At 43.7% G+C, this 26504-nt stretch overlaps 1 protein-coding gene across 2 annotated transcripts; it reads right to left on the bottom strand.

The window, feature by feature from the left end:
• Positions 1–566: 566 nt before the first annotated feature.
• On the bottom strand, positions 567–25515 carry lrrc28 (leucine rich repeat containing 28). Of its 2 annotated transcripts, none has more exons than XM_018763876.2 (10): positions 25407–25515; positions 23949–24176; positions 22558–22598; positions 19947–19984; positions 19255–19392; positions 13670–13876; positions 6564–6666; positions 6140–6315; positions 4204–4369; positions 567–2971 (listed from the first exon to the last, which is right to left on the bottom strand). In XM_018763876.2, exons 2-10 carry the CDS (start codon positions 24114–24116, stop codon positions 2902–2904), a joined length of 1107 nt encoding a protein of 368 aa, XP_018619392.1. In that variant the 5' UTR covers positions 24117–24176; positions 25407–25515; the 3' UTR covers positions 567–2901. The 2 variants fall into 2 exon arrangements, with proteins under 2 accessions (XP_018619392.1, XP_018619391.2); XM_018763875.2 differs by lacking the exon at positions 567–2971 and adding an exon at positions 3014–3881.
• Positions 25516–26504: the final 989 nt, after the last annotated feature.

The raw sequence follows: 26504 nt of genomic DNA, 5'->3' as shown, positions 1-26504 counted from the left end.
GTGCAAGGCATTGGGGTACACCCCGGACAAGACACCAATCTATCGTAGCTTATTGAAATGTGCCAATTGTAGTATAATTTGACTTCCAGAATTTCCACCTGAGCAGACAAGGAGATTTTAGATCACTGTGACACATCTAACACTCTCACGGTGCATCCCCGCGTACCCGAGACACTTTTCCGTCCCCTTTCAAGGCCAAGCGTTCAGTGGCGGGTTAATGAATGATGCAGGGTCAGGTTTTAAGGGTGTGGAACTAATGGTCCCAAGCTGAGCTAAACAATACTGTGATTTCCCACCATACACCTCTGTTTAACTGTCCTCCACAGTAAAGCTCATTCTGCAGACTGTTGGTGCCTCAAAAAAAAAAAAAGAACAAGTCAAAATGGAAAGAAGTAACTGTGTATTGCACAACACTGGAGATTTTTTTCTGCAATTTAGTTTCATGTGGCATGTTTGAACTTCTCCTGGAACTGAGGTGTGAAGCTACAAGAGCAATTTCATGCTACTGTCAATTTCATACCTCTGTGACACCACTGTATAAAACACAGTAAGAAGCATTCCCTCGCCACAAAAATATTTTATTCTTTCACTCAGACCAAAGTTCCAAGTAAACTGGCTGCTGTGTACAGGCATTTTTTTTCCCAACAAAAATCCAATCGTTGCATGTTTTCGGCTTCAGTACCGCGCTGTTTTTCTCTTTAGAAGGGGCTGTAGAAGGTGGAGCACTGACAGTGTGCCTGCAAATCTCTGCGGATGGCGCTCCTTACACACAGCACAGCAGGGCTGGGAGAGGGGGCTGTCGTCGGGGGCAAGTCCAGCCACGTCCCTCCTCTCTGCTGTCTCACAGGATCCTACTGCACAAGGTATGCCGCGCTCCTGGATGACGTCTTCAGTGCGCGCTGGCGGCTCTGTGGGAAGAAAGTGTGTATCCCCACAGCCACGGCAGCCTGTTTTGCCGCCTGCAAAACCGATCTTGAGCTGAAAAGCTTGATTTGTCTGCGTCTTAAGGAACTTAAAATTACTCGACCCTGAGAAAATGTTTTTACCTTTTTTAGTCAGGTTTAAGTCACAAAGTAATACTATTTAGTCCATCGATTATAGCTTCCTTTTGTCAGTATGTTACAGAGGGAACTGCTTTGCACCAGAGTCTGAGCTCAGTATAAATACGTACTGTACTCTAGTTCCAGTACTGTACCGTAGTTCTACATGTCAGACCTTCACATGTAAAACATGTCATCTGCAATAGCTGAGGTTTAAAAGAAACACAACCAATGGTAATAGATTATACAACACAATGCAACCAGTTTGGATGGATTTTCCACTGTACACTCCTCCCCTTCATTAAATAACACTTTAAAAACTGTTATTAGGGTACTCAAATATAAACATTTAAAAACACAACTTTAAAGTTTACTAAAGGCTTCATATCCACCACTTCAGTTTCACCAATGTATTCTGATATTTTTCGTGGCGTTAAGTGTTTCAAGCAACAGGGAATGCGGCAATAAGGTATTAATATTGTAATACCTCCATCATGTTTCGTTTAGCTCAGAAACTGACATTTCTAATTATGATTCTATTTCACAGTGCTCAACCTCATTGCCTGGAGCTGTGGAACACATTCCAAGTTTGTGCGGAACGTACGTGGACAGAACTCTGCTGCCCTCTACACTGGAGCCTTGGTAAGATGTGCGGTTCTTGTTGAGTTATTCCCAAAGTTGAAAAATATAAACAATGCAATCTGGAGAGTGTCTGAAAACTGAAAAGCAGGGATTTACTCCTCATTCCCCATAGGGCTTTAGGGACAACACAGAAGACTGGCTGCCTTACAGACAGACGTGCATTAGAGAGTTAGGAGCACTCTTCTTCCTTTTATAAGATCACGCTTCTCGTCTGCTGCAGTTATGGGAATGTAAATGTGTGTATGGTGGCTTTACGGCACATTACATTTTTCAACCCATGTAAACACAATGACAGAAGCACAGTGGGGGAAAAGTTCTGAAATACATTCAACATTAAACAAGTCCGAAAACAAAACATGTACTTATGTAAATATGCACACATTCACATCAGCATGCACTGTCCCAACACTAAGCAAACTTTAATACGACGTTTAAAAATATTTGTTTTATAGAAGTATTTATTCAGACTGTCCACAGAGATCTGCAAAAATCAGATAATTGTGAAAGATAACTATAAATAAATATCCTGGTTTCCAGGTTTGAGAAAAGCTTTCTGAATGTCGTATTCAGATTGTTTGATTACTTTAAAAAAATCTAACAGTATTAAGGAAGTGAAATGCTTTATGGGATTTCCGGGTCTAGACAGCATTTCAGTAGAAAACCTACTTCTGATAAGGTTTCTTCTCAGATTTATGTTACTTTTCTAACGGGATTCCGTTTTACTCTCTCATCTGGCGCAATTTACAAAAATACGACGCATTCCTTTTCGAGAGGGATAAAGACATTTAAAATAATTTAAACAATCATTTTTGTCTAAACCTAGTGCACGTTACTCATTTGTGAAGAACAGTTTGAACAGTTCACAATTATGAAGTGCTGGAGCTCTTATTTAGACTGATGTTGATTACACTCCATTCAGCCAAATTAGTCATTTAGTGTAAAAGCTGCTATTAATATGTATTACACAATCTTAACAACAGACTATGACTGGAGAAGCTGTAATATGAAATCCATATCACAGCATAGAGAGAAGAGCACTTAGCTTGGTGCTCATATGACTGGGGCTCTCCTTTCAAGCTTCGTGCGACGAGCTGGAAGGATGACTGAGACTTCCAACTTGGAGGTCATCGGCAGCTGGGAGGGGTCTGGATTCAGTTGATCCGGAGTGGGAATCCCCGTGTGTTTTCTCACTCAGGGGGAGGGAGGTGGGGTCCGGGGATTAGCTCTGCAGGTCGAATGTCCGCACACACTGGCTGGAACAGCAGTAGGCCACAAAGCTTACTGTGGTCCTGTCCAAAACACAGTAAGAAGGTGAAACAGCGAGAGGCGGTGCAAAAAAGCCAGGCAGAGAAGAGAAAGAGGAGGACAAAATGGATTATATGACAGCAGATGACAACGGAGGGTGTGAAGCCTTGCTCATACCCCACAGGCTCAGGGCAAACAGTGTCAGCTGAGAGCATTTTAAATCTTGGAGCATTTGTGTGATCCTTCCAGCACTTTATGGCCTTCTCTCACTTTTCCAGTCAGATAGGACCTTTCACGGATGTCTGCAGCAACTGCACTGCAGGCCCTTGTGTCCAAACGCATGCATTACTAGATAGGAGTCAGACTTTCACGTAGCGCCTGCTGTGATTGACAGGGGAGATTCCAGGAGCACAACAAGTCCCCGAGGACTCTGTGTTAATGAGACGATTAACCCACCGTCTCGGCTCAGGCAAACCGAAAAGGCACCGAGCTGGAGCTGGTTTCGGACCTTGAGGCATTCTGGCCCGGAGGCCGCAGCGCCGGGAGATTAATCAGAGCCGGGGTGCTGACGTCGGCTCCGGCACACAGGTCAGCATGCCTCAGGAAATGAAGGGCAGGTATAAGGGCTCTTTCCCCTAATGAACTGATGCGGAGCCTTTGGCGTGAGCCCAAATGGTGTTGGCAGGGGCTGTTATTGCACAGTGCCGTGTTTCAAGTGGATACAGCAGGGCCCCTGTACGGATCCCCAGTGTGAGACGGCACGCCTGGCTCCAGCACAGCAGGGCTGTCACAGGGAATCAGCGCAGCCGCCTTCCCTTTCAATTAGCCTTCCTCTCGATGACACTTGTACCAGCTTCCCATCACTGACTGCAGCAACAGCAGGAGCATACAGGGGGTGGTGGAGTGGGCGGGGGCTGCTGTTTGGTTTTTGCTTTTTTTTTGCGAGGCAAATTACTGTGGATGAAAAGCAATTCCCAAAATGAGTATGTGTCTTCAGATTAGCGAAACAACTGAAAGCAAAGAGCAACACATCACTCGGTGAGGGAAAAGTTTGTGCAACTTCACGCCTCCAATCTTGCCAACAGATAATGACAGAAAAGGCCGCAGCGAGGGTACGAGTGGCTTGTTGCCAGCCGGCTGCAACGCAGTCCTCACAAAAAAACAAGGTGCGAAAGATTATTATTTGAGGGAAAGCAGCCTTCTCTCGGCCGGGTGGGTTGAGGCAGGGAGGGGGACTGTTTACGGAGTGCTCTCCTCGGCGTCCGGGTGGGATTACCTGCGGTGCACACCCGCCAGCGGTGTCTCCCTCAGTGGGAAGAGCTTGGGGTAGACGATGGTAAACATGGGCTGGCTGCAGCGGTGGCAGTGTCCCAGTGGGCAGCGGAACAGCTCCAACAGACTCCGGGGTAGCGACAGCGACAGGGGAGGCAGGAAGTCTGAGTCTGAGCAAAAACACAGACAACATGACTTTCATCCTGCACCTTCCTATAGCTGAATCTCGACATATCTAATAAAAAACTCAATTTGCTTTTCACATTACAAAAGTGTTGTATGCTGGTCAGCTTTAATCATTACATTTCGTCATTCAGCTGACGCTTTTCTCCAAAGCAACTTACAATGTTATTTACATTTAAACAGCAGGGTAATTTTACTGGCGCAATTGAGGGTAAAAACCTTGCTCAAGGGTCCTACAGCCGGAGGTGGGAATCGCACCTACGACCTTTGGATCCAAAGGCAGTAGCTCTAACCACTACGCTACCAGCTGTCCCTACCCAGTCGGTCCGCTGGATATTTTTCTGAAGCAAATGAAGTCAGATGCACTGTTCTAGGATACTCCAGCAGTGCTTGTCCAGGGATATGAACCAGCAACACTCACATTACAAGTTACTATCCACTTCAGTATAACACAAAATACTTATTACAGATTAACTGAAAACTTCTCCGGTTAACAACCACGTTTTTACAGAAAGGGGTGTGTATTTTTTCAAGGTCAACGGCAAGATGAGGGCTGTACTTTCAGACTGTAAAACATCCATGAAACCCTGTTGAGCCTCTACTGCCAATGCTTTCCCTGCATTAATCCTGTGTATTCCAGCTCTGGTCTAGCAGGCTGCAGCCCACGGGTTGAGGAAATCAGACTATAAAATTACTAGGATTCCTGGTATGCTGCACCAATTAGTTCCAACCCAATTTTTCTAACGGAACCAAAGAGTCCTTTTGTAATGAGTTCCATGTGGCCTGATCCACTGAAGAGGCCCTCTCTGCCAAGTTCTTAGCAGCATGCAGAGATTCAGCCACCTGTAAAATTCATCCCAAAGTTCTACGTGATTTGACTCAAATATTCCCACCCAGCAGTGATTTGTGACTTGAGCTAGATAGATGAATATTCAAAAACATTAAGGCACATCGCCGTCCTCTTGAATTCAGCCCGACTGTTATCTGCCAGACGGACAGCGGAAAAGACATTTTCTCTCTCATGCATTCATATGCTCTCGCTTGAGCATATGAATCCAGCAGAATTGCGTGTTGCCAAAATATTTTCTCTCTGTTTCTATGGCATCTCAGAATGAAATGTAGGGTATACACGGTGGAGTCGAACATCAAATGGTTCCACCAATGAGAAAACAGCGCACAGGAACACTGATAACAATCAATCTTACAATTTTACTGATCAGATGATTTTACGTAGTATGGTCTTGCAACACGTTTAGCAGATGGAAATACCCTTTACCAAGTGCTAGACCAACGAGTGAGGGTGCACACGTAACTGTATCTAACCGTACAGCAGCTCTCTGAGTTCTGCATTGTTTACATGTCGATATTAGGGAAATGCAACTAGCAGGATATGGAACAACTTCCACGCTGAATCCCGGAAGGGCTGTGGTTTAACTCCTATGAATTTATTATCTGTTTATGGGACACACATACATTGGAGACCCCTTGTGGTTTCATTACTAACAAAGTGAACCTGTGATACAGGCAGAAGGCATAGGTAGGGTAAATATTGTTCAGGAACTCAAGAGCATGATTAACGGTGCTGGTAGCTCAGAGTAAATGCGGAACGTGAAAAGAAAACAGGGAGACGAGTGGGAGCTCTTCTCCGATCCTTCTGCGGTTTCCACATACGTCCCACACTGCTTACGGAATGTGTGTGTGGCATAGGAAGTAGTGTTTGGCAGCTTGCGGCCACAGCTCAGTGAGAGCGCACTCACTCTTGAGGAACGGGCTGTACGTGCCGTACAGCACCCGCATGGCCAGTTCCTCCAGGGGCACCACACTCTCTGCCTCTGAGCCAATGGCTTTCACCTCCTCTGGCAGCGGGATGTTCACATCCCCAAGGGAAATGGAGAGCAGCTTCCCATCGGGCACCTGCACCGACAGCCCACACCTGCAGGAGTAAAGAGGTACATCCTAACACAGAATGTAATACTGTAAAACATTCCCTGTCCTTCAGAGATCAGTAACACTGGAGTGTTTACATTTACATTTATTCATTTAGCAGACGCTTTCCTTCAAAGCGACGTAAACAAAGCCATTTAACATTCTTTTTCATTTCCTTTTATGAAGTTACACTGAATGCACAAATGAGGTGCTGCACACTGAGCAAACGAACGGAAAGAGGAGAACATCTCGTACCCACTGCAGCCGATCACCTTGTTGTACAGGTAGGATGGAAGGCCCTTCAAGTGCACATTGTTGTCGACAAAGACGAACTGCAGCTCCCGGGAGCGCCCTAAATCTGACAGAGACATCCCTGTCATCAGTCACTTCTCCCAGCTTACTGGACAAGCTTCAGTAATGCCCGTGTGACTCCTCGTGGGGTTCGGCCACAAGCAGATTCTCTGCACACTCTCGTTAACACACTTTTCATTCTTTTTCAGCAAATCAGAGTAATGCAAGACACAGCAACAGACTGAAAACACACAGCCTTGACAGAAAACAGGATCCCGTCCACACATGCCTGATCTGTCTCTTACCAAGCATTTAATACGAAGGTAATTCTGAAAAGATGCAAATACAGCACACTGGCAGGAACTGTACAGGATCCTAAACGGTGTGAATCGATAAGAACTGGCACCTTTACACTGGTATGCCCGTAAATGTCCTCAATCATGTAGTTATCTCCCTTTTTTGCTTTTTCTGTGCACATATTTCATCCTACTCATGCTGCTACATGACACATGGCAAGGAAATGTGTAAGCACTCTTTTTTCTTTCTCAAAACAAGGTATATTTCATGTTGCCCATGAGGAAAGACGGACTTGGCAGTCGCTTGCTGGCTGACTTAAAGGGGGGGGCACTGGAGTGAGGTGGTGTGAATCCCTCGGAGGGATAGAGGATCCTGTTTCGTTAGTGTGCCAGGCTCATTATCATTTGGTATGTGTGTGGCACCTAGGGACATGCACCCCTCTGTTGCCCCCCACCCCCACCCCACCTCCAGCCGACCAGAACACCTCAAAGGGGGACAGAGATAAGGGTGCAGATGACTCTGGAATGCATCCCAGTATCACCTCTCCAGTTCCAGACAGTTAACTACTTCACCTCTGGTTACATACTTACGCTACACCTCCAATTAGGACTGTCTGCCACTGCCACACTTCTCCAGGCAGGCAACTGGATTGTTGGGCACGGGGGGTGACCCTGGGGCTGGCTAGGTTAGGTGTTACTTTCAGGAAATCTGTTGAACTGTGACAGGCAATGAAGATGCTCTGCTCCATTTACAAATGACAGATGCCTATTTACATCATTGCATGAAATAAAGATGCCCTGTAATAGAAAGTCTTTGTGGAAATTTTCACTGAAACCTTTCAGCAATATGAACTTATACACCAGTTTAAGCACTAAGCAACACCACACAGTATAAAACGGTCACATACTGCATACAAAGGTACAAACTCTGGAAGCTTCCCAAACACCTGCTTCAGCACTATGTTATAGCAATTTCCTTTCATTCCTTGTGGGATGTCAACAATAAGGCTGGACAAATGGGATTTCTACAATATTATCATCTGACTTGCAACACCATATTACAAAATCTCATTTTAAGAGGTACTTTCAGGGCCATTACTGTAACAATTCCACATGCTTCAGACTTCCGAGATCAAAACTTGAATCCCGAAAATAACCAGAGCCAATGAACTCCTGGCAAGCAGTTTGCTGCTGAGCATAAGCACATGCTTTCCACATGGCACAAGTTTCAGATTCTTCTCGAGATGTGTACAGGTGTTCATGGTGTTAAACTTTACAATCAGTCTTTTCCTCTACGAGTTGAAGGGCTGGATTCTTCCTGATGATTCAAATACTTTAGCTTTCTGTAGAAGAGATTAAGTTCAGCTTTTAGAATGGGAGAACTACAGAAGAACTAGAGCACTGGCAGTCTACTTCTGAGAAGACTTCCTTCTGCTTCCAGATCATCTTGACAACACCACGAAAAAGCACATTCTGAAAAGCTCCAGTTTGCATTACTGCTACAGAGCTGACTGACAAGTCAAATGGGCCTTTGTATGAATTACTTCTCCTGTCTCTATGCATACATGACAAGTCAAAAAGTATCTGCAATACTAAAGATCTGTTCAAATGCAATTATTGTGGCTCCTTTTTGACACCCTCACATGGACTACTGATCAAAAGTCTGAGGATGGATGGATGAATGGATGGATGGAAACACTAATAAAGTTCTGCTGGAAACAAAATCTCCATAGGCAGGCAAAGCAACCAGGCTGGAGTGAAAAGTCTTGAGGTGGAGAAGACAATGACTGAACCTAATTATTCTATAGTTTTAAACATATTACATTTACATACATTTACATTTATTTATTTACAAGACGCTTTTCTGCAAAGCGACTTTCGATGAACTCTATGTAGCGTTATCAGCCCACACACCTTATTCACCGCAGTGACTCACACTGCTAGATACACTACTTACAATGGGTCACTCATCCAAACATCAATATTATACATTCATATCAATATAATATATTACCTTGATCATGGCAATTTGCATTACTTATTTTGTACACTAAGCTACTTAACCTCATATACCTAGTTTATACAACCAGGTGCTACAGTAGGTGGGATTAAAACCTGGGTCCTTTGACTGGAAGAAAGCTTTAACCATTAAACAACATATTTGGCTACTGCAGTAATTAACTCCAGAGTGATTACAGTGGTTACTTGGAGGAGATTAACTTGTTGTTTTTGTAAATCATTTTGAGCAGCAAAATTTGTTTGAGAGGTTCCATAAATAAAGTTATAACAACTATTATTATTGTTATTCATATCAATATTTGTGAAAAAGTCTGCAAACCTTTGGAATTATCCAGATTGCCACATGAATGACTCTTGAAATGTGATTTTTTTTTCATGAAAATCTTAACAAGAAAGACTATCTTTTTAAAAGGCAACACATAACATTTTACTTTGCTATAGCTTTACTAAATAAATGGTTTAAACTATCATGGTCATCGATTGGAAAAAGGACATGAGCCCTTTTAGTAACTAGAGGAACCAGTGCTAGCAAATGCTTACTATAGCTCCTTTTCAGATGGTGCAGCAGTTACGAGGTATTTTGGTCCACTCCTCTATGCAAAACTGTTTCAGCTCATGAATATTTTGGCATGTCTTGCTTGTATAGCCTGCTTCAGATCACACCACAGCATTTCAAAGAGACTAAGGTCAGGACTCTGACTTGGCCATTGTAAAATATGGAATTTCTTTCAGCTAGTCTGTTGTCCATTTACTCATGTGTTTTGAGTCACTGTCATGTTCCATGACCCAACTTGGAGTTTCAAATCACAGACACCCTGACTTTCTGCTATAGAATTGCTTGATAATTCACTGGCCCCTCAATGACTGCAAGCTGTCCAGAGCCTGAGACAGAAAAACAGCCCCACACCGTTATACTTCCTCCACCCTGCTTAACTACTGGGATGAAGTTTTGCTGTTGGTATACGAGTGCCTTTTCCAAAACACAGTTTTTTGTATTTTTCTTCCCAAGCACTGCAAATTTCCCCAAAAGTTCAACTTTTGTCTCATCTGCCCACAGAACATTGTTGCACTAGTGTTGTGAAACATCCAGGTGGTCTTTAGCAAATGTGAATCAGGTGGTAACGTTTTCTTTTGGGGAGCAGTGTTCTCCTCCACAGTAACCTTCCACGAACATTACTCTTGTACAGTTTTCTTAAGGTAGATATGAACACAGATATTATCAAGTGCAAGAGACATTTGAAAATCCTAGACTGTCATCCTAGAGCTCTTTGTTACTTGTTTGAGGATTATACGCCACACCCTTGCACTGATCTTCGTCGGACACCCACTCCTTGGGAGGGTAAGCAGTGGTGCCGAATTTCTTTCATTTATAAACTATCTGCCTGACTGTGGACGTCGGAGGTCCAATAAAACCCTTCTTCTGAGGTCCACTGAAATCTCACTTGATTGGGCCATATTACAACCAATATTGTGTAGTTTTTTTTTTTTTATCCCCCCCATATGGCACAGCAAGTTGAGTCTACACGTGAACTGACTGGAACCCCTGACTTCAATTATCCTCATTTTAAAATATCATTATCCCACAAGTTTACATTCTTTTCCCACCTATGACCCAGATTGTTTAAACTATTTATTCAATAATGATATGGAAATGCAAAACACTGTGTGTTAAGACAGACTGTTTATTATGTTGACTTATACGAAGACCATATCACAATTGTAGGAGCCATTAATGCAGAAATCCAGATAATTCCAAAAGGTTTACAAACCTTTAAGCCCAAGTGTTACAGACACATGCCCGTCTATGCAAAAACCCAGTGCAGCTTTCAACAGCTTGCAGAAAATTGGAAGAGACCAACCTGAAGATTAAAGCACTAGAACCTTTATCTGTTTCACTTACTGGTTTATTTTTCTGGACACCAATCTGTATTCATGAATAAGTTTTTCCCATTTGTTCCTAGTAAAGTCACAGCTCAACTAATGAGCAAATAAACATAGAGACAAAGGTTGTTTAATGGATGACACACTTTTCCAAGCCCCTGAATTTATTTTTAAGTGGTCTTTCAGGAGAGGATCATATTATGTGTTGAATTTCTGTATCAATTTACAAAGTCCTTCTCCCCACTAATGACAAAGGATCATGCCTCAGACTAACATGTCTCAAATGCTGCCAGCGTGATTAATTTTTTAGCTCATGAGAACATTTGACCTTTTCAGAAAAAACCTCCCAAGCTACACAATATTATTTTTTCAATTCTTTACCAAGAAATAAAAGAAGAAACTAAATACATGCTCAGGACATGTACTCGAATTGCATATAATTTCCCCCTACACTGAAATGTATGATCTGCGCAATTTTGTTTAAATGGTAATTCATTTGGCAATAATTAGAGGTATGCAACGGACTCCTGCCAGCTGAAGTGGTTTACATCTTAGCAGTCTGGCTAAAAGTACCTGCTCCTTGAAAAAAAGAACAAACTGCATTATGTGACATGGAAAAACGTGGTGTTTTGCAAAATTGTGAGGTACTGCAATTGTCTTGTCATATTTACATGTAAGAGCTTTAGGCAGACTGTATTTTAGGAAGGCACAGAAGTAAACTGCAGGCATTCTGACAGGGACAGTGTGACTTATACAGCATGCTTGCAAATTCATTCCTACTCTTGTTTTAAAAATCATTACAATATTTTAAACTAAATCAGCTCCTCTTTTCAGACCAGCCCAGAAAATCACTCAAAAAGGTTACTGTTATTATGATTCTTCAGATTCCAGTTTTTGGACCTGTATATTTTCTGCTTTACAATGTTGTGGTAAACAGATGTTTTTTCACATAGAAGCATGCTGTGGAGAATAGACTTGTTTTCTGTATTTTCATCATTTTCATATTCAGAGGGAGTTTTAATGTCCTCTGAGAAACAAACACCACTTTCATTAAATTAATAAAGAGAAGCACAGATTGACAGTACCAGTGTTGACTCTAAGTGAAAGTAACGTTTTTATTCTGGGATGTTTGGCATCTGCCATTTAACTCACATTGGGATGAAGAAGCATCAGGAAAGATTTGGGGGCTTATCTTAAATACAAAAGGCAATCAGTCTAGAACCACTCAACATTTTCACTCGATGAAACTCCAGAGTTCCAGAATATAACGATACTAATATAAAAAATTACTTCTGGACGGGTACGAAAATGATGACTGCTCTATCACAGACATTGTGTTATAATCCGGAAATTGAGGAATTTCTAGTTGCCAGGCGCTCTGCCATCGCTGTGGGCTGTTCATAAAAACACAGGAATTCAGGCTCCAGTTGTGACTTTTCAGTGTGGGTGTGGTTGCCCTACATAAACGCATGCTCCTAAGCCCAAGTCCTGCTATTTAAGCATACACTTTGTCTTCCACACCCTTGCAACCGCTTTGTAAAAATGGCTCCCAGGAAATCTAAGTTTATGGACTGTGTCTGGCCTGCACATGCCTGGTAGCCAACCGGGGTTCCTGAATGAGTGGTAAGACGACAGTGAAATGTGGCGTTGAGGCAGTTTAGGGGGGAGACCTGGCTGTGGGTCCCGTGTTTAGTTGGGGGCCCGTGGTCAGGCCATGTGTGCCGAAGGAAATGGTTGGTGCTGGTTTTACAACAAAGGGCTACTGTGCTGTGCGGATGCACGCTTCTGCCCAAACCTGCCCCCAACTTCTGGTCCTCTTCACATGTCTCAAAACTACTTGGTACTCAACATTAAAACCTCATTTTCTGCATCACAGCTGTATCTTTCACTTTGTACACTTTGTACACTTTGCCTAAGGACTTTTATGAAACTTTAGCCAAAATCAACTAAAAAAACATAACCTTTAAAGAAAGAACTCCAATAGTAATGTGTTAATTCTATTTCCGTGAAGGTGTTTCATAACCAGTTTTACTCAGAAGGTAAATGTGGGTTTAGTACTGATATCCATCTCTTTCTGCATGTCCCTTCTCTATCTTCCACCTCAGGAACTGGAGATTGAACTCAAAAATCTGGTAGGGCATTAGAAGGAGGGAAACCAAGGAGTAGATCTTCTCCAAGAGTTTTGATCTCTGCTTTCCTTTCAAAAGACTTTCATCAATATTCATCAGAATAAAAATCTGTAGCAATGGGCCCCCTTCCACTGGGCTTTTTGTCCCTCTAAGAAGACTCACCCATTAAGAGCTGAAGCATTCTAGCAGTCCGGCCTCATTCTTACTTTACACACTTCAATCTGAATCATTTACCATGCCTTCTTTTTTCAATTTTGAAAAGGTATCACACCAGGAAGGCTGCACGCTGTCAAGACATATTTGCTTGAGGTGTTTACGTTTTGTCCTTTATTTTGGTAAGTGACTGCAAGGCAGAAGAATTTATGCTATGCACCTTCTTTATTAAGAATGAATGGGAAAAATTGGTAAAATAATGATTTCAGAGCCAGCTAGAAGGACAGAGAGAACACAAGCATTTCTCTCACTTCACGATCTGAATGTGTACAATCAGCCAGGATCAATGGCTCACCAATGGAGATCAACAGGTACTGAAGACTAATTCCCACAGCGGCTGACAACTTTAACAAGTTATTCGCTGTAACACCAGACTTAAATGTATAATTTAATAATGATAAGAATAATCATCATCATCATCATCATCATGGAAAGAAGATATATTTCAATCATACCAGGAAGGACATGCTCCTCAAGGAGCACCATAAGGCAAAGGTGAACTAACAGCCTTTACCCTGAGACAGTCACTCACCCAGTGGCAGAGAGGTCAGGCAGTTTGCTGCCATGGAGAGCTCATTGAGGTTGTGCAGTTGGCACAACTGACGGGGGACAGAGCGCAGGCTGTTGCGGTCAGCAGTCAGGCACTGCAAGGAGAGGCAGTGATGCAAACGCTCTGGCAGTGTGCTTAGCAGGTTCACCGACACATCCAGGGTCTCCAGCTCCTTCAGATCCCCAATCTCTGCAACAGAACACAAAGGCATTGGAATACATTAGAGGTCCTCTGATTCAATGCATTTAGAACCAGCTACATAAAAATGGCCAACGTCACTGAGAACCATTGAAAGACAGAGGAGCGAATTAAGCAAGTTGTGCCCTTTGGCTCAACTCGCAGAAAAGCATCATGTCTGTGACATCAGGCAATGCAAACAAAATTTGCAATGGCTAAGGTTCTACTGTCTGGTACTAGGTCTTTCTGGCAATTCAGTTAGTCTAAATATACAGTACCAGTCAAAAATCAAAGTCTTGCTGGAAAGAAATTTCTTGCACAAGGCATTTGGCTATCAAGTTCAAGGAAATCAGCTCACATTCTTTCAGCTCTTCTACAGCAAGTTCAAGACATAGGACACTTGTGAGTTGCTTTGCTTTAACTGTTCTATCCAGTTAGTCCGTATAATTATTACCCAGGTTTGTCCACGGGTACTCAAACCAATGACTGGCACTGTACAAACATTTTCAAACTATCTTAAAGCTGAAATTTGCACAATGCTACATCCATTAGACACCTATGCTGCATGAAAACAATCTGCCAAAACATTCCATCTTTCAAAGGTAACCTTAAGGAAGCAGATATGTGCTACATAAAACAGAGTGGATGCAATGTAAAAGCCTCATGTAAGAAGGGCTATAGAAAACAGATGGCAGCACAGCTACAGAGGCCTCCCAAGAAGTAAGAATAGACATATGGAGAAACAGCTCAGCACATGCAAATGTTCATTCCGGAAGGGGCTTATTCTCTGTGTTTCCTGTGCTAACAAAGGTATCGCACACAGGTCTGGGTGTCAACTGAACAATACGAGTTGTACACATAAACTGAGTGTGAGAAATGAGCTGTGCGCCAGTGTGTTCCTCTGTCATCCAGCAAAGCAGGGCATGTGCTACTGCCCCCAGAGATGATCCCCCCCCCATGGTAGCGCTAACTCCAGGGTGCTCGGGAGCGTGAATGTTGTCGTAACTGCTGCCAGCAAGGGCAAAGGGACAAACGGCAGCATAGGCAGCGAAAGCCACAATGGCCAGACTGTCTGACATCAGCACTCAGAGCTACCTGTTTGCTGCAATATCATCACTTGCGGCAAGCTTGTGTGAGTGTGTGTACTGCTTCTTAAAAAAGGGAGGGTGCTGATATCAAGGGGGAAAAAAAGGTGCAAATTAGACTCTCTATCACTTTAACAGCAGCGCTCCAGTTTCTTGAAAGGGTGCGAAGAGAGGGAAAGGAGGAGGAAGGGACAGAAAGTGAGAGAGAGACTGTGTGTCAGCGTGAGAGTGTGTGTCAGCGTGGGAGAGAGAGAGAGAGGACAAAGTCGGACAGACAGGAAGCAATCTATGGACAGGGGAGCCCAGAGCAGAAGCCCATGTCTTTTTCAGTAACACTAGGAACCTTCTATGACATTACACTACCCCAGAGCAGACCGTCACATTTCATACTGTTTCCATCACACAATCAGCACATTCATTCTGACAAATGCTTACACTCCACGAAACTAAATAATAAAAGAACAGCTGGAGACTCCCGCTAAAAACCGACTCTCAAATCAATTAAATGCCCTTAGTGAACACTCACTGCTGTAGAAATTAATTTACAGTTACTGGAGGTCAGTACCATGTCCTTGATTTTCACCACTCCAAATTGAGCACTTTCAGTAAGCAGGGTGTGTTGTGTGACGTGAGCGCAGCCCGTCAGACACACGCTTGACCGCGGTCCGATGACCAATACGACACAGCTGTAAATCAGTGAGATGACTGTCGCTGCACACCAACACCCTCACTGCTCGACTTCAGTCCTCCGCCACTCTCCCCCTCCACTTGTACTCTATGCTGCTCTTGAGAAGGGGCTGCTGAGGATGTGGACTAAGAAGAACATTGTTCCTTGAAACCCTTGGAGACCTAGGCTGGGAAAACAAGGATAACTTGAAGGTCGTTTAAAGAGCGTCAGCCCCCAGCTGGGACAGCACCATCCTGCCACCCCACCCCCTTGACAACGCCGCTCCCTTGCACTCTTCATCAATCTCCCACGCCCAATGAGAGCCTCCCCCAACCTACGTTATCACCCAGGGAGGCCCTGTGGGCGCTCCTACTTCTATTATTGATAGCAAAGAACATAAGTAGCTCTGTCCGCAGCAGCCCGGACCACCTCCGCGCTTCGCTCTACGTGAAACCAACGTATCTGAAATGAAGCAGAATCTTTATTTCTTCAACAGAATTAATTTTACCTGTAAAGATGACAGTTTTTTTTTGCTAGCTAACAGGCCACAAAACACACGCAAGATATTCTTACGTTTTACAATTGAATTATATTTCACTTCATGTCAGCTGGTAGGTAGGCGCTGGAGCCCTCATCTACTACTCAAGCCACCTGAGTTTGAATCCTGCTCCAGCTGCGGTACTCTTGAACAAGATACTTACCCTGAACTCCTCCAATAAAATTGGGTTGGGTATGCTGGCAACTGCTATTAAGCATCTCGCATCAACTTTAACTACTTTGAAAAAGAAGAAAAAGCAACTTCCAAGAGAATCTAGTATGGGTATATTCTCTAGATGACCTTGACTCGAGGAGCAGCTGCATTTCAACTCTCTCCAGGCTGAAGTTTATCAAAGTGAGTGTGAAATCCAAGCTGATACCTGGTCCCCTGCTGGAGGAAGCAACATGGACCAAGGAGAGAATTCCTGCACATCTCCACAACTCACTTAAACAAACATGCCACCTTCCACCTTCCTCAATGTGCATTGACACGGGCCTTTACATAAGCATTAGCACAATAAACTGTGGATTCTTGGTCCCCAAATAAGGCAGATTGCCTCTCATAGCTCTCCGGTGCCTGACAAAGAAATTCAGCCAAAAAGGCAGTCAGACAACACAGGAAACTTTTCCAGGGGCTTCTGGGAGACATGGCAGACATCACGCCATGAACTGCATTGACATTCAAGAGGGTGCCTGACAAACAAGCCTAACAACCTCCATGACTGACAGCTCATCAGAAGCAGCCTACTTAGTGGAGCACCAGGTGGAGCTGACCTAATGTAACCTGCCAGGAGAACTGTGAGAAAAAGCAGCAAACCTTTGCATGTAAAACCAATGTCCCACCACAAATGCCCTGCTACAAAAGGGGCAAAACGGCTGGTACATGAATTTTCATACTGAATGCTTTACCGCAAAGCTGGGTACCCAAGACAGGCCATGCTGTCTGCAAAGCTTTCACTAATCTTGGATTTAACACTGAATAAGAGACTCCAAGTGCCACAACACAGTAGGCTTTATTTCTAGATGAACAGTACACTTATGTTTTATTTACTCACATAATTTTACCACTGTTCCAAAATGACAAATTCCACTGTGTGACTGGGCAAAGTGAAAGGGATCAGAACTGGAATTAGGGTTTATAGCAAGCGTAAAGCTTGGGTTCAAAACTGACATTTCATAGCTGTGCTGTTGGACTTTAAACTTATTTTGATGCCAAGCCGTCTGGTATAGCTGAGGAGTTTAGATGCACTTTAATATTACTTGCACAACTACTGACAGTAACATAAATTGTTAAATTACATTAAGAGCATAACAGGAATAAGAATTATTTTATTTTAAATTGCCATGTAACATGACAGTCAGGAACAAAAAAACTACTAAACACACTGTTGCAAGTTTCTAAAATTCCAAAAGTGGTGGTTCTGAGCCACTGTGTCTGATCTGAACATCTGTCTAAATTGTTATGGCAACAGTCACATTAAGCATCATTACAGTTAGATGAGGTGTAGTTCCAAAACACCTCAGCATAAGCAGCTTAAGAATGTCCCTGCAGTGCGTGTTAATGTTACTATTAAATGGTACGCCTCACAATGAAAATCTCTCTCTTAATGACTTTTCATTTCATTTAAAAAAAAAAAAATCAGGCCTGGAAACATTGTCCCTTGAGCAACCTGGAATCGCCTGTCTTCATTCATTCATTCATTTAGCTGACACGTATAATGTTAGACAAGTATGTTGGTCAAGTGTACTACAGTGAGAGCAAGAATTTGAACCTTGGTCTTGGAAGCTTTAACCACTGCACTCCCCACTGGTCCTGACCTTCTGTGTCGTGCTGTGCCACAACAGCACGTGGTTGCAGGATCCCCAGTACCCCTGTCTGAATGTCACAAGCCTGAGCAGCCTTAGCTGACACCCCATGAGCACGAACTCCTGCGGGGCACCCCTGGCTCTGGCACCTCTGCTATTTACTGCGAAAAGCCAAGTACAACACGCCAGCACTGTGGACGGGCCCGACCAGGAGCCTGGTACAGCAGGAGAACGCACTCCAGCAGGTTGGCAGCGCTAGCTGGTCTTTGGCATTTTGCACTGTAAAGGAGTATTTCTTAAAAGGGTGGTAACAGGAGCTGGAAGGCGAATGGAGCAGAGCTGAGCAAAGGCAGCCCCTCTCTCTAGCCTCCCAACAGCAAAAGCCCTCCGCACAGGCCTGCAAGGCATCCCGGAGCCTATCCGCCAGCACATATTTTTACTCGTCGTTACTAAATTAGGAAGCCAAAAAGCAGAGGGAGCAGAGCTGCCAAGGGGAGAGGGGCGGCTTCCAGATCTTGCTGGCGGACGCGCCACGACAAGCCGCTACGGCTCCGAAATAGCAGCAAGGCGGGGAGTGCTGCCAAAGCCAGGGCTGGACACACCCAGCTAAAACCAGAGACACAAACAAACAAACAAACAGCTCTCTAATTCCCTGCCAGGGGCAACAGGAACGAGCCGCCCCACATGGCTATAAAAAGATACCTTGGGCAGGCTGGCAAACAAGGTGTGTGCGGTGTGCGTTCAGAAAATGGGCCGCAGTGCTCTGCCACTGCCCCAGAGAGGCCCTAAATAGACATCTATGGTCACTTCCTTGTGAATAATCCCTTTCAGCAGCACAGAGACACACCACGTTCAGTCTGTTTGTTTGTTTGATTGCCGCTGTGGGCACACATATGTTTTTAGATCATGTGCAGGATGATGATGGATGACTAAAAGATGAGACTATAATTTACGAATTTTTCCATGTCATGCACACAACACTTCATTCTTTCTCTTCTCTGGGCGCTACAGGGCCCATTTATAGACACAGATATAGACACAGATACAGAAATAGAACAGCAGGGAATGAAGAAAGGGGGAGGGACAGAGATGGGCGAACACTCAGGCTGTTGTGCTGCAGTAATTAAATTAAGTCATTTATTAGCTTGGCAGACACTTTTATCCATGGAGACATGCATAGCTTTTAAGTTTTGCCATCTTCACAGTAATTCAGTTTAACTTCCCAGACTCGGGGTCCAGTGGGAGGTCGCCCCGATCAAGGTGGTCATGAGCCTAGTTGTGTGACCACCGCATACCTGGAGGCAGGAATTTCAGCTGGTTGTTTGCCAGCCTCAGGTGGCGCAGCGACCTCAGTCTGCCGATCTCGGGGCAGATCACCTGCAGAGCATTGTCGCTGAGGTCGAGGGACTGCAGCTTGGCCAGGTTGCCGATGGCTGAGGGCCGAAGCAGAAGAGCAGATTCAGGGATGCCGGCAAGCATACAAAGCGAATAGAGTTTGACTATCCCCTTTTTCTGGAGGTGTAAATGACTGTGGGGCTGTGCGAAATGTTTGTAGTGTGAGGCCCCTCTCTGGGGAGCAGTGCATCTTCTCACTTCCGCTGGAGGCTGGAGACACGTACCACCCATGACAGCAAAGTGTTAAACAGGTGGGCTGCCAAAAGGCATTTCTTTTTTTTTTACTAGTGAATCAAGATAAGTGCAACAGCACTACTAGCAGAGTCTTTGGCATTGGCTGCACGTTGCAATGCACGCAAACCGCTATTTCCCCCGTTGTGATCATCCGATTCTTATCTTTGTGACACGGATGCCTCCCTCAGCAGCAGATGTCAGCTGTACAGAAGTTGTAGTGTGGGTCTCTGTACGCTAGCTAATGACGGCCAGCAAGCCCACAAGCACCCAATTACTCCACTGCAAAACTGCTGATCATTATGTTCAAAGGAATGTAATGTATTGTGCTGAAAGTACTCTGAATCAACATAAGACTTACCTTCAGGCATAATGACAATGTTGTTTGAATGTAGATACCTTTAAAAAAAAAAAAAAAAAAAAAAAAAAAAAAAGAGAACACAGGATTCAACCATCACATGTCTCAAATGATGTGACAAATTTATTCTACGCACTATGAAGAAAAACAACTTACGGCATTTGGGTTCAAACTGCGGATCAAACCACTGCTCTGGATCAACGACTGTTAGTTTCTATACCGATTTCGGTATCTTTCACAAGTACAGCAGACGACTGGTTAGCACAGCTCATCATCAGAAGTGATTTGTGCTCAGTTCCCTGCTCCACGGCCCCTAAATGAAAGCTTTTAAAAATGTACTGTTTCGTACAAAAGCTACACAGTGGTTGCACCACAACAGCTGTGCACATCTGTTTTTCCGCAGTCTTTTTACACACCAAACGTTCCATCCATCTGTTATCCTCAACATCTTATTCGGCTGCAGGGTTGTGAAGGCCTACAGTCTACACAGAAAGCATAGGGCCCAAGGCAGGGTACATCCTAAATGGGAAAGCAGTCCATCACAGTGCAATTACAGTCATTCACTCATGTATTCTTACACTGCGGGCAATTTAGAGTCACCACTTCCCGTGAAACACGTCTTTGGACTGCGGGAGGACACCAGAGCACGTGGAGGAAACTCAGGCGAACACTGGGGAACTAGCCACCACCAGCCATGTCTGATAGTGCAGCCGAGGGGCTGCGAGGCACCAGTGCTACCCACTACACCACCGCGCCGCCCCACACAAAACATTCACTTCTTTTTGTCGTAGCTTCCCTGCTTGCAGAAGGTACTGTACACAGCTCATTGATGACGTGTTATATACAAATAAAACATGCATCTTCAGAAGGTTTCTGTTCTCCTAAATGCGTTTTGATTTCTTTCATTATCCTCAGAGGTGTCGCACGTCACCATCGGCTGTTATCAAAACCGTTTTTTTCATTTTGTGATTTTTTTGGATACAGAACATTGTCTCAAAAATGCATCACACTGTAAAACAAAAAACGGTAATCAATTTCAACAAAGTTTGACGCTCTTGTCTCTCAAATCATCAGATTATCAGCAGAGCTGTGGTAATAGCAATATGAAGACACCATGCTACTCATTTGCCTAACCCTATCCTGACACCATAGGGCACTGTCCTAGTCAGGGACAGGATGGCAGTTCTTTCCAGGGTAGCCACACACACACACACACACACACCGGGGTCACCAGTCCACTTAAAAAGCATGCTTTGTCCTGTGGGAGGAAAGTGAAAGACATGAAGGAAACCTACGTGAGGAGGAGATGCCAATGGTGCACAGACCGAGCAGAGCTGTGATGTACCCATGGTACAGTTACACCCCAGTGCCAGACACCACGCTCATGCGAACGCAATCCTTTCTTTTTTGTTGTTTTTCAGTGACACCTAGTGGATGACTAACATACCTCAATTCAACTCTCCATCTCCACAGTGTTTTCACTGCCTATTATTGATTTAGCAAACTTTTCTTGAACTTGAATTCGAAAGTCAGGTTTCTATACTATACTTCTTACAGTGACCCATTTACTCAGCTGGATAGTTTTTACTGTGCCCATTCAGATGAGTACCTTGCTCAAGGGTACTACAGAAGGAGGTGTGATTTGAACCCGCGGGTCCTTCCATCGCAAGGAAACGGCCTCTAGACCAAAAGGAAGGTCAGCAGAGTCCGGCAAACTGCGCCGACACACACCTCGGCTTTGATCGGGTGTCCGTGTTGAGCACACCATCACACTGCAACAGCAACGCTTAGTAAGTCCTCTGTGAGAGTAGTGAAAACAGTAGCGAGAACTTACCTAACTGTACTGGCAAGAGACAGGTAACTAAGCTGGCATCATAGCTAATAAGGCAAACAAAATGATCAGAAACTACACTTAAATGCACGTCATCCATTCAGCAGGGTGTCAACGCAAGCTGAGGACTTTTATCAATTCTCTTCTTCCCTACAAAAATTTGCTAGAGCAAAACAAGAAGGGGACGCTGCCAACAGACGATATACTGAGACCTTTGAACACCTTTGATGAATGGAGATTCTGCTAACTAGATTTCCACTTCAGTGAAGCAAGCTTTTATTAAATGTCTGTTTTGAAAATTATTGCTACATAGCACTCCTGTGTAGCCATCTCTATATCGCCAAAGGCCAGGGGGCAAAACCGTATAAAATGAAGCCAAGCCACAGACTTTAATGGAGCAATAAGCACTGAAATTACTTTTACCCAATTTAACACTCCAACCTCCACAGGGTATTTTCAAGAACTTCGCAATACAGTATTTGGAAGTAAGTTTTCTGTATTGCTGAACTTTCGGGCATAAAATGTGTTGTGCTGCAAATGACATTCAAAGGAGGGTATTCCAAAATGAGAGATCAAGAGCGACTGCAACCTCAGACATGATCACAACAAAAAGACCATGTAAACCAACATGAAAGCAGGTGAGGCTGCGGCAAAAACACTGAAATGTGAACTTTTTTTTTTTTTGCTTTGAGTTATAACACTGTACACTTAAGTGACTGGCTATGAGCCCCACAGTTACAATTAAAAAAGGGGAAATGAAACAATCTGTCCGAATGTACTCACAGCTCTATGAGATTTGGGAGTTTCTGAGCCAGATTTTCAGGCTGTGGAAAAAAATGGGGTCAGAAGAAAATGTATGAATAGCACACCTCATATAAAATGAACAGCAACGGCTGAAGCACTGAATCTGCAACTAAGTGTACTTCAGTGTACCTGCACAGGTTGATCAAAAACTTTCAAAAGGTTAACATTGTCATGAAAATATAAAAGGGGTATTCGCATTAAATTCTTTAGAAATAACAGTACCATGACCAACCAGATTAGGAAACAAAATATCCACATCGCAATTTTCCTACTAAAAAATAAGGACTAGAAAATTTTCTACGTGGGAGTTATTTTGTTTTTCCTCATCTTGCAAATCCTCCCAAGACTACTGCAGATTATATATTACCAGGACAGCATGAAAAAACAACTACATTATAAACAATCAAAGACAGGGCTTGACAAGGTTGATCAATATTTCCACAGCATTCATAACTGCATAATAAAGGTTCCTGTATGATGTACTGACATTTTAACCATGTTTACTCTACTAAGTGAACTAAAATTTTTACATTTATTCATTTTTAGCTGACGCTTTTCTCCAAAGCGACTTTACAATGTTAAGGTTACAATTATTTAGCCATTTAAATGGCTGGGTAATTTTACTAGAGCAATTGAGGGTAAGTACCTTGCTCATGGGCACTACAGCCGGAGGTGAGGCTTGAACCTGTGACCTTTGGGTCCAAAGGCAGTTGTTCTAACCACTATACTACCAGTTGTCCTGCTGTAAAATGTACAACTATAAAAACAACTGTCAGAATGCAATGCAGAAAGAAGTACTCCTATATAGCAACAGGCAGTATGTATGTTAAGCAACGCAGCGTTGCAGCAGTTTGCATCGGTGTCTCAGGGTGTCCGAGCTGCACATTCAAGACCAGGACCGAATCTGGCTCAGAGCGTGTGACATTTGCCTGTTTTCCCTCTGCTCACAATCCAGAGACATACACAGAAAGCAGTGCTAAACTAATTACATTTACATTTATTTACTTAGCAGACACTTTTCTCCAAAGTGACTTCCAATGAACTCTATGTAGTGTTATCAGCCCACTCACCTTATTCACCAAGGTGACTTACACTGCTAGATAGACTACTTACAATGGGTCACTCATCCATACATCATACCCTCCCTCCTTCCTTTCCTCATACTTCTATACCCTCCCTAGACATAAAAACCATGAAAAGCGTAGCTATGAGTTGAATGTGGCTCGACAGCATTTTTCAACCCCCGTCCCCCCCGGCTACCATATACTGCTACTCAGAGAGCAGAGATTTGGCATTTTGATTCTCAGTACAATACCGGAGCAAAGGCAGGGCGATACGCATGGAGCAGTGCGGCAGCGCAGAGCTTTTACCAGGGTTGTGAGGGAGTTCCTCTTCATGTACAACCTCTCCAGGAACTGCAGGCCCTCATCCTTGAGCAACTCTACAGGGAAGATGTTGAGGTTCCTGTAGTTCAGGAATAGGTTCTTGTGTCGTTCCTGTTTGGCGTTGGATATCGTCTCTTGCAGTTCCGAGGCCATCGTAGCTGCTGGGCCATCACCTCGTGGGTTCAGATTCTTCTGCTATACCATTGTTGCCTCCTGAAGAGCCACACATTAAAGAATACAAATACATGATCGACGTAGCCCACTTGCACACAACAGCATCCACTCACTCTGCATTCCCCCCGTTTACAACTGTCATTTTTACACTGCATTCCGTGAAAAGAGTCATTTAAGTATCTTATTTCATTGAAAGTGTCTTCTTTTGTTGTCTAGCAAAGAACAATGAGCAACACATCTTTGCGTACATAAACATATGATGGACAACTTATATATCTTGTGCTGGCGTTTCAATACTTCAATGAATGTAGTTTATCCTGAACATGTCTGTGACAACAATTATTAGGCTTCCATGTTAAAGAGATGTAAGTTATGGTGAAAAATGTGTTTATATGCGATGGTGTACAGAACACATGGAGCTGCGCAGAGAAGTGGGGAGAGAGGAGAGGGCAGACAAAGATGGGCAGAGAGAGAAGAGAAGAGAAAAAGAGAAGAGAAAGAAGAAAAAGAGAAGAGAGGAGAAGAGAGAGAGAGGAAGAGAGAGAGAGAGAGAGAGAAGAGAAGAGAGGAGAAGAGAGAGAGAGGAAAAGAGAGGAGAAGAGAGAGAAGAGAGAGAGAGGAAAAGAGAGAGAGAGAAGAGAGAGAGAGGAAAAGAGAAAGAGAGAGAGAGAGAGAGAGGAAAAGAGAAAGAGAGAGAGAGAGAGAGAAGAGAGAGAGAGAGAGACAGAGACTCAACAACACAGTGCCTGCCTGGTGGGGTCCGTTTTACTGCCATGTTCAGTGCTCACACAGAACACGGCTGAGTGGTCGAAACATGTCATTATTACCGTTTTCTATACATGACTGACTGACCAACATTGTGTTTCTGGTTTACTATAAGTACTTCACTCACTGTGACTCACTGACTGAGAGTTGCGAACGAGAACGGTAAGCAGCAAGCTGAGCTCCTCCAGCTCTAGGCTAGCTAACCTCACAACACGTCATCAGTTCTTCTGCGTGATTCTTTCCCCCTGTGAGAAACGTACATTTCCGCGTGCGTTCGCAGCTACGAGCCCATCCGACTCTGCTCTCCCACGGTGACTCCTGGCTCGGCTCGCTGCTAAGCTAATCCGTCCACCCACTGCATCATCGACATCATCACGTACACACCCGTTTTATGCATGAAGCTGCTTGCTTGCTGACAGCCGACACCAAGGAAGCCAAAAAGTTTCTCTGCACATGACATTTCTCCACAGAAAGGTTCACTAACAAACGCATTTTAAAACTCACCAGGTTTATATGTCTATAGTATGTATTGCTGCTGAAGTCACGGATCTCCTCTCCAGACGCTTTCAGCTGTCATTCGCCGAAGTCACCAAGCCGCGACGTCATTGGTGGCGAGGCCTGTCGCGTTCATTAAAATGTATATTAAACGCGACACATAGTGAGGCTCCCGGTTATTGTAGTCTTTGTAAAATGTTGTCGCGCTGCCGAAGATAGATTCTGTAGTCCAGTAACCACTGTGAAGTATTAGCGACCACGTATTCGCTGCAGCTCATACCATACGTTTGTGGTGGTTGCCTTTTTCATCGCCAGAGGTCCAAAATTAAGATTATTATGATATTATTTTTTTACATTATTGTCAATATTGTTATTTACGAATTACATTTTAATAAGATGTGAACAAGATAAACATTCGAGGAAAAGGCTCGTGAACAGCTGCTCAGTCAGCGGAAGCCAGAAATAAATGGAATAATGTCACAAACATGTCAATGTTTTAAACACTTTGACATCAGTTCGAGCTTCAAGACAGCTACGGCTCGCGCTCGCATGCTTCTGCATCGCTGTCATATGCTTGGCGCTAGTATCTTATTTCCCGCGGTATCATGTGTCAGTGTGTGAGTATTACACATATTAGGGATCAATGCACGTTAAAAGCACAAATGGTATGCGAGTTTTGGCACTTTTATATGTTTTCCCCACACGAAATTAACGAATCGAGCATAATAAAAGTAGAACTTGCTACTAAGCGGCGCAAGCGCGGATCTGAAACGGAACTTGAAAGCGCTTCAAATTACAGCGTGAAACAGAGTTTGACCGCCAGGGGGCGGTCCAGCGCAACAAATGAACCACACGAATCTGCGTCATAATGTTAAAGCGCGTTCATATTATGTGCAGCTGTTTATGACATACGACGTTTTATACTTGGCTCATGGGATTGGCCTAATTTTAAACAGTATTAAACCGTAATCGGTTTGTGCAACAAATACGTTAACCTTAAGTTAACAACCATTAATGGTCTACCTGTATTTAAAAGTCATTACCAGATTTGTGAGCATGATAATCTTTTGTTCTGTAAAGCAAAATTAGCCAGTTCTTTGTTCTGTA

Source organism: Scleropages formosus, chromosome 11, assembly GCF_900964775.1.
Source record: "Scleropages formosus chromosome 11, fSclFor1.1, whole genome shotgun sequence".
Lineage (NCBI taxonomy): Eukaryota > Metazoa > Chordata > Actinopteri > Osteoglossiformes > Osteoglossidae > Scleropages > Scleropages formosus.
Note: the sequence above shows the minus strand (reverse complement) of the source record. Positions and strands in the feature narration are given on the sequence as shown.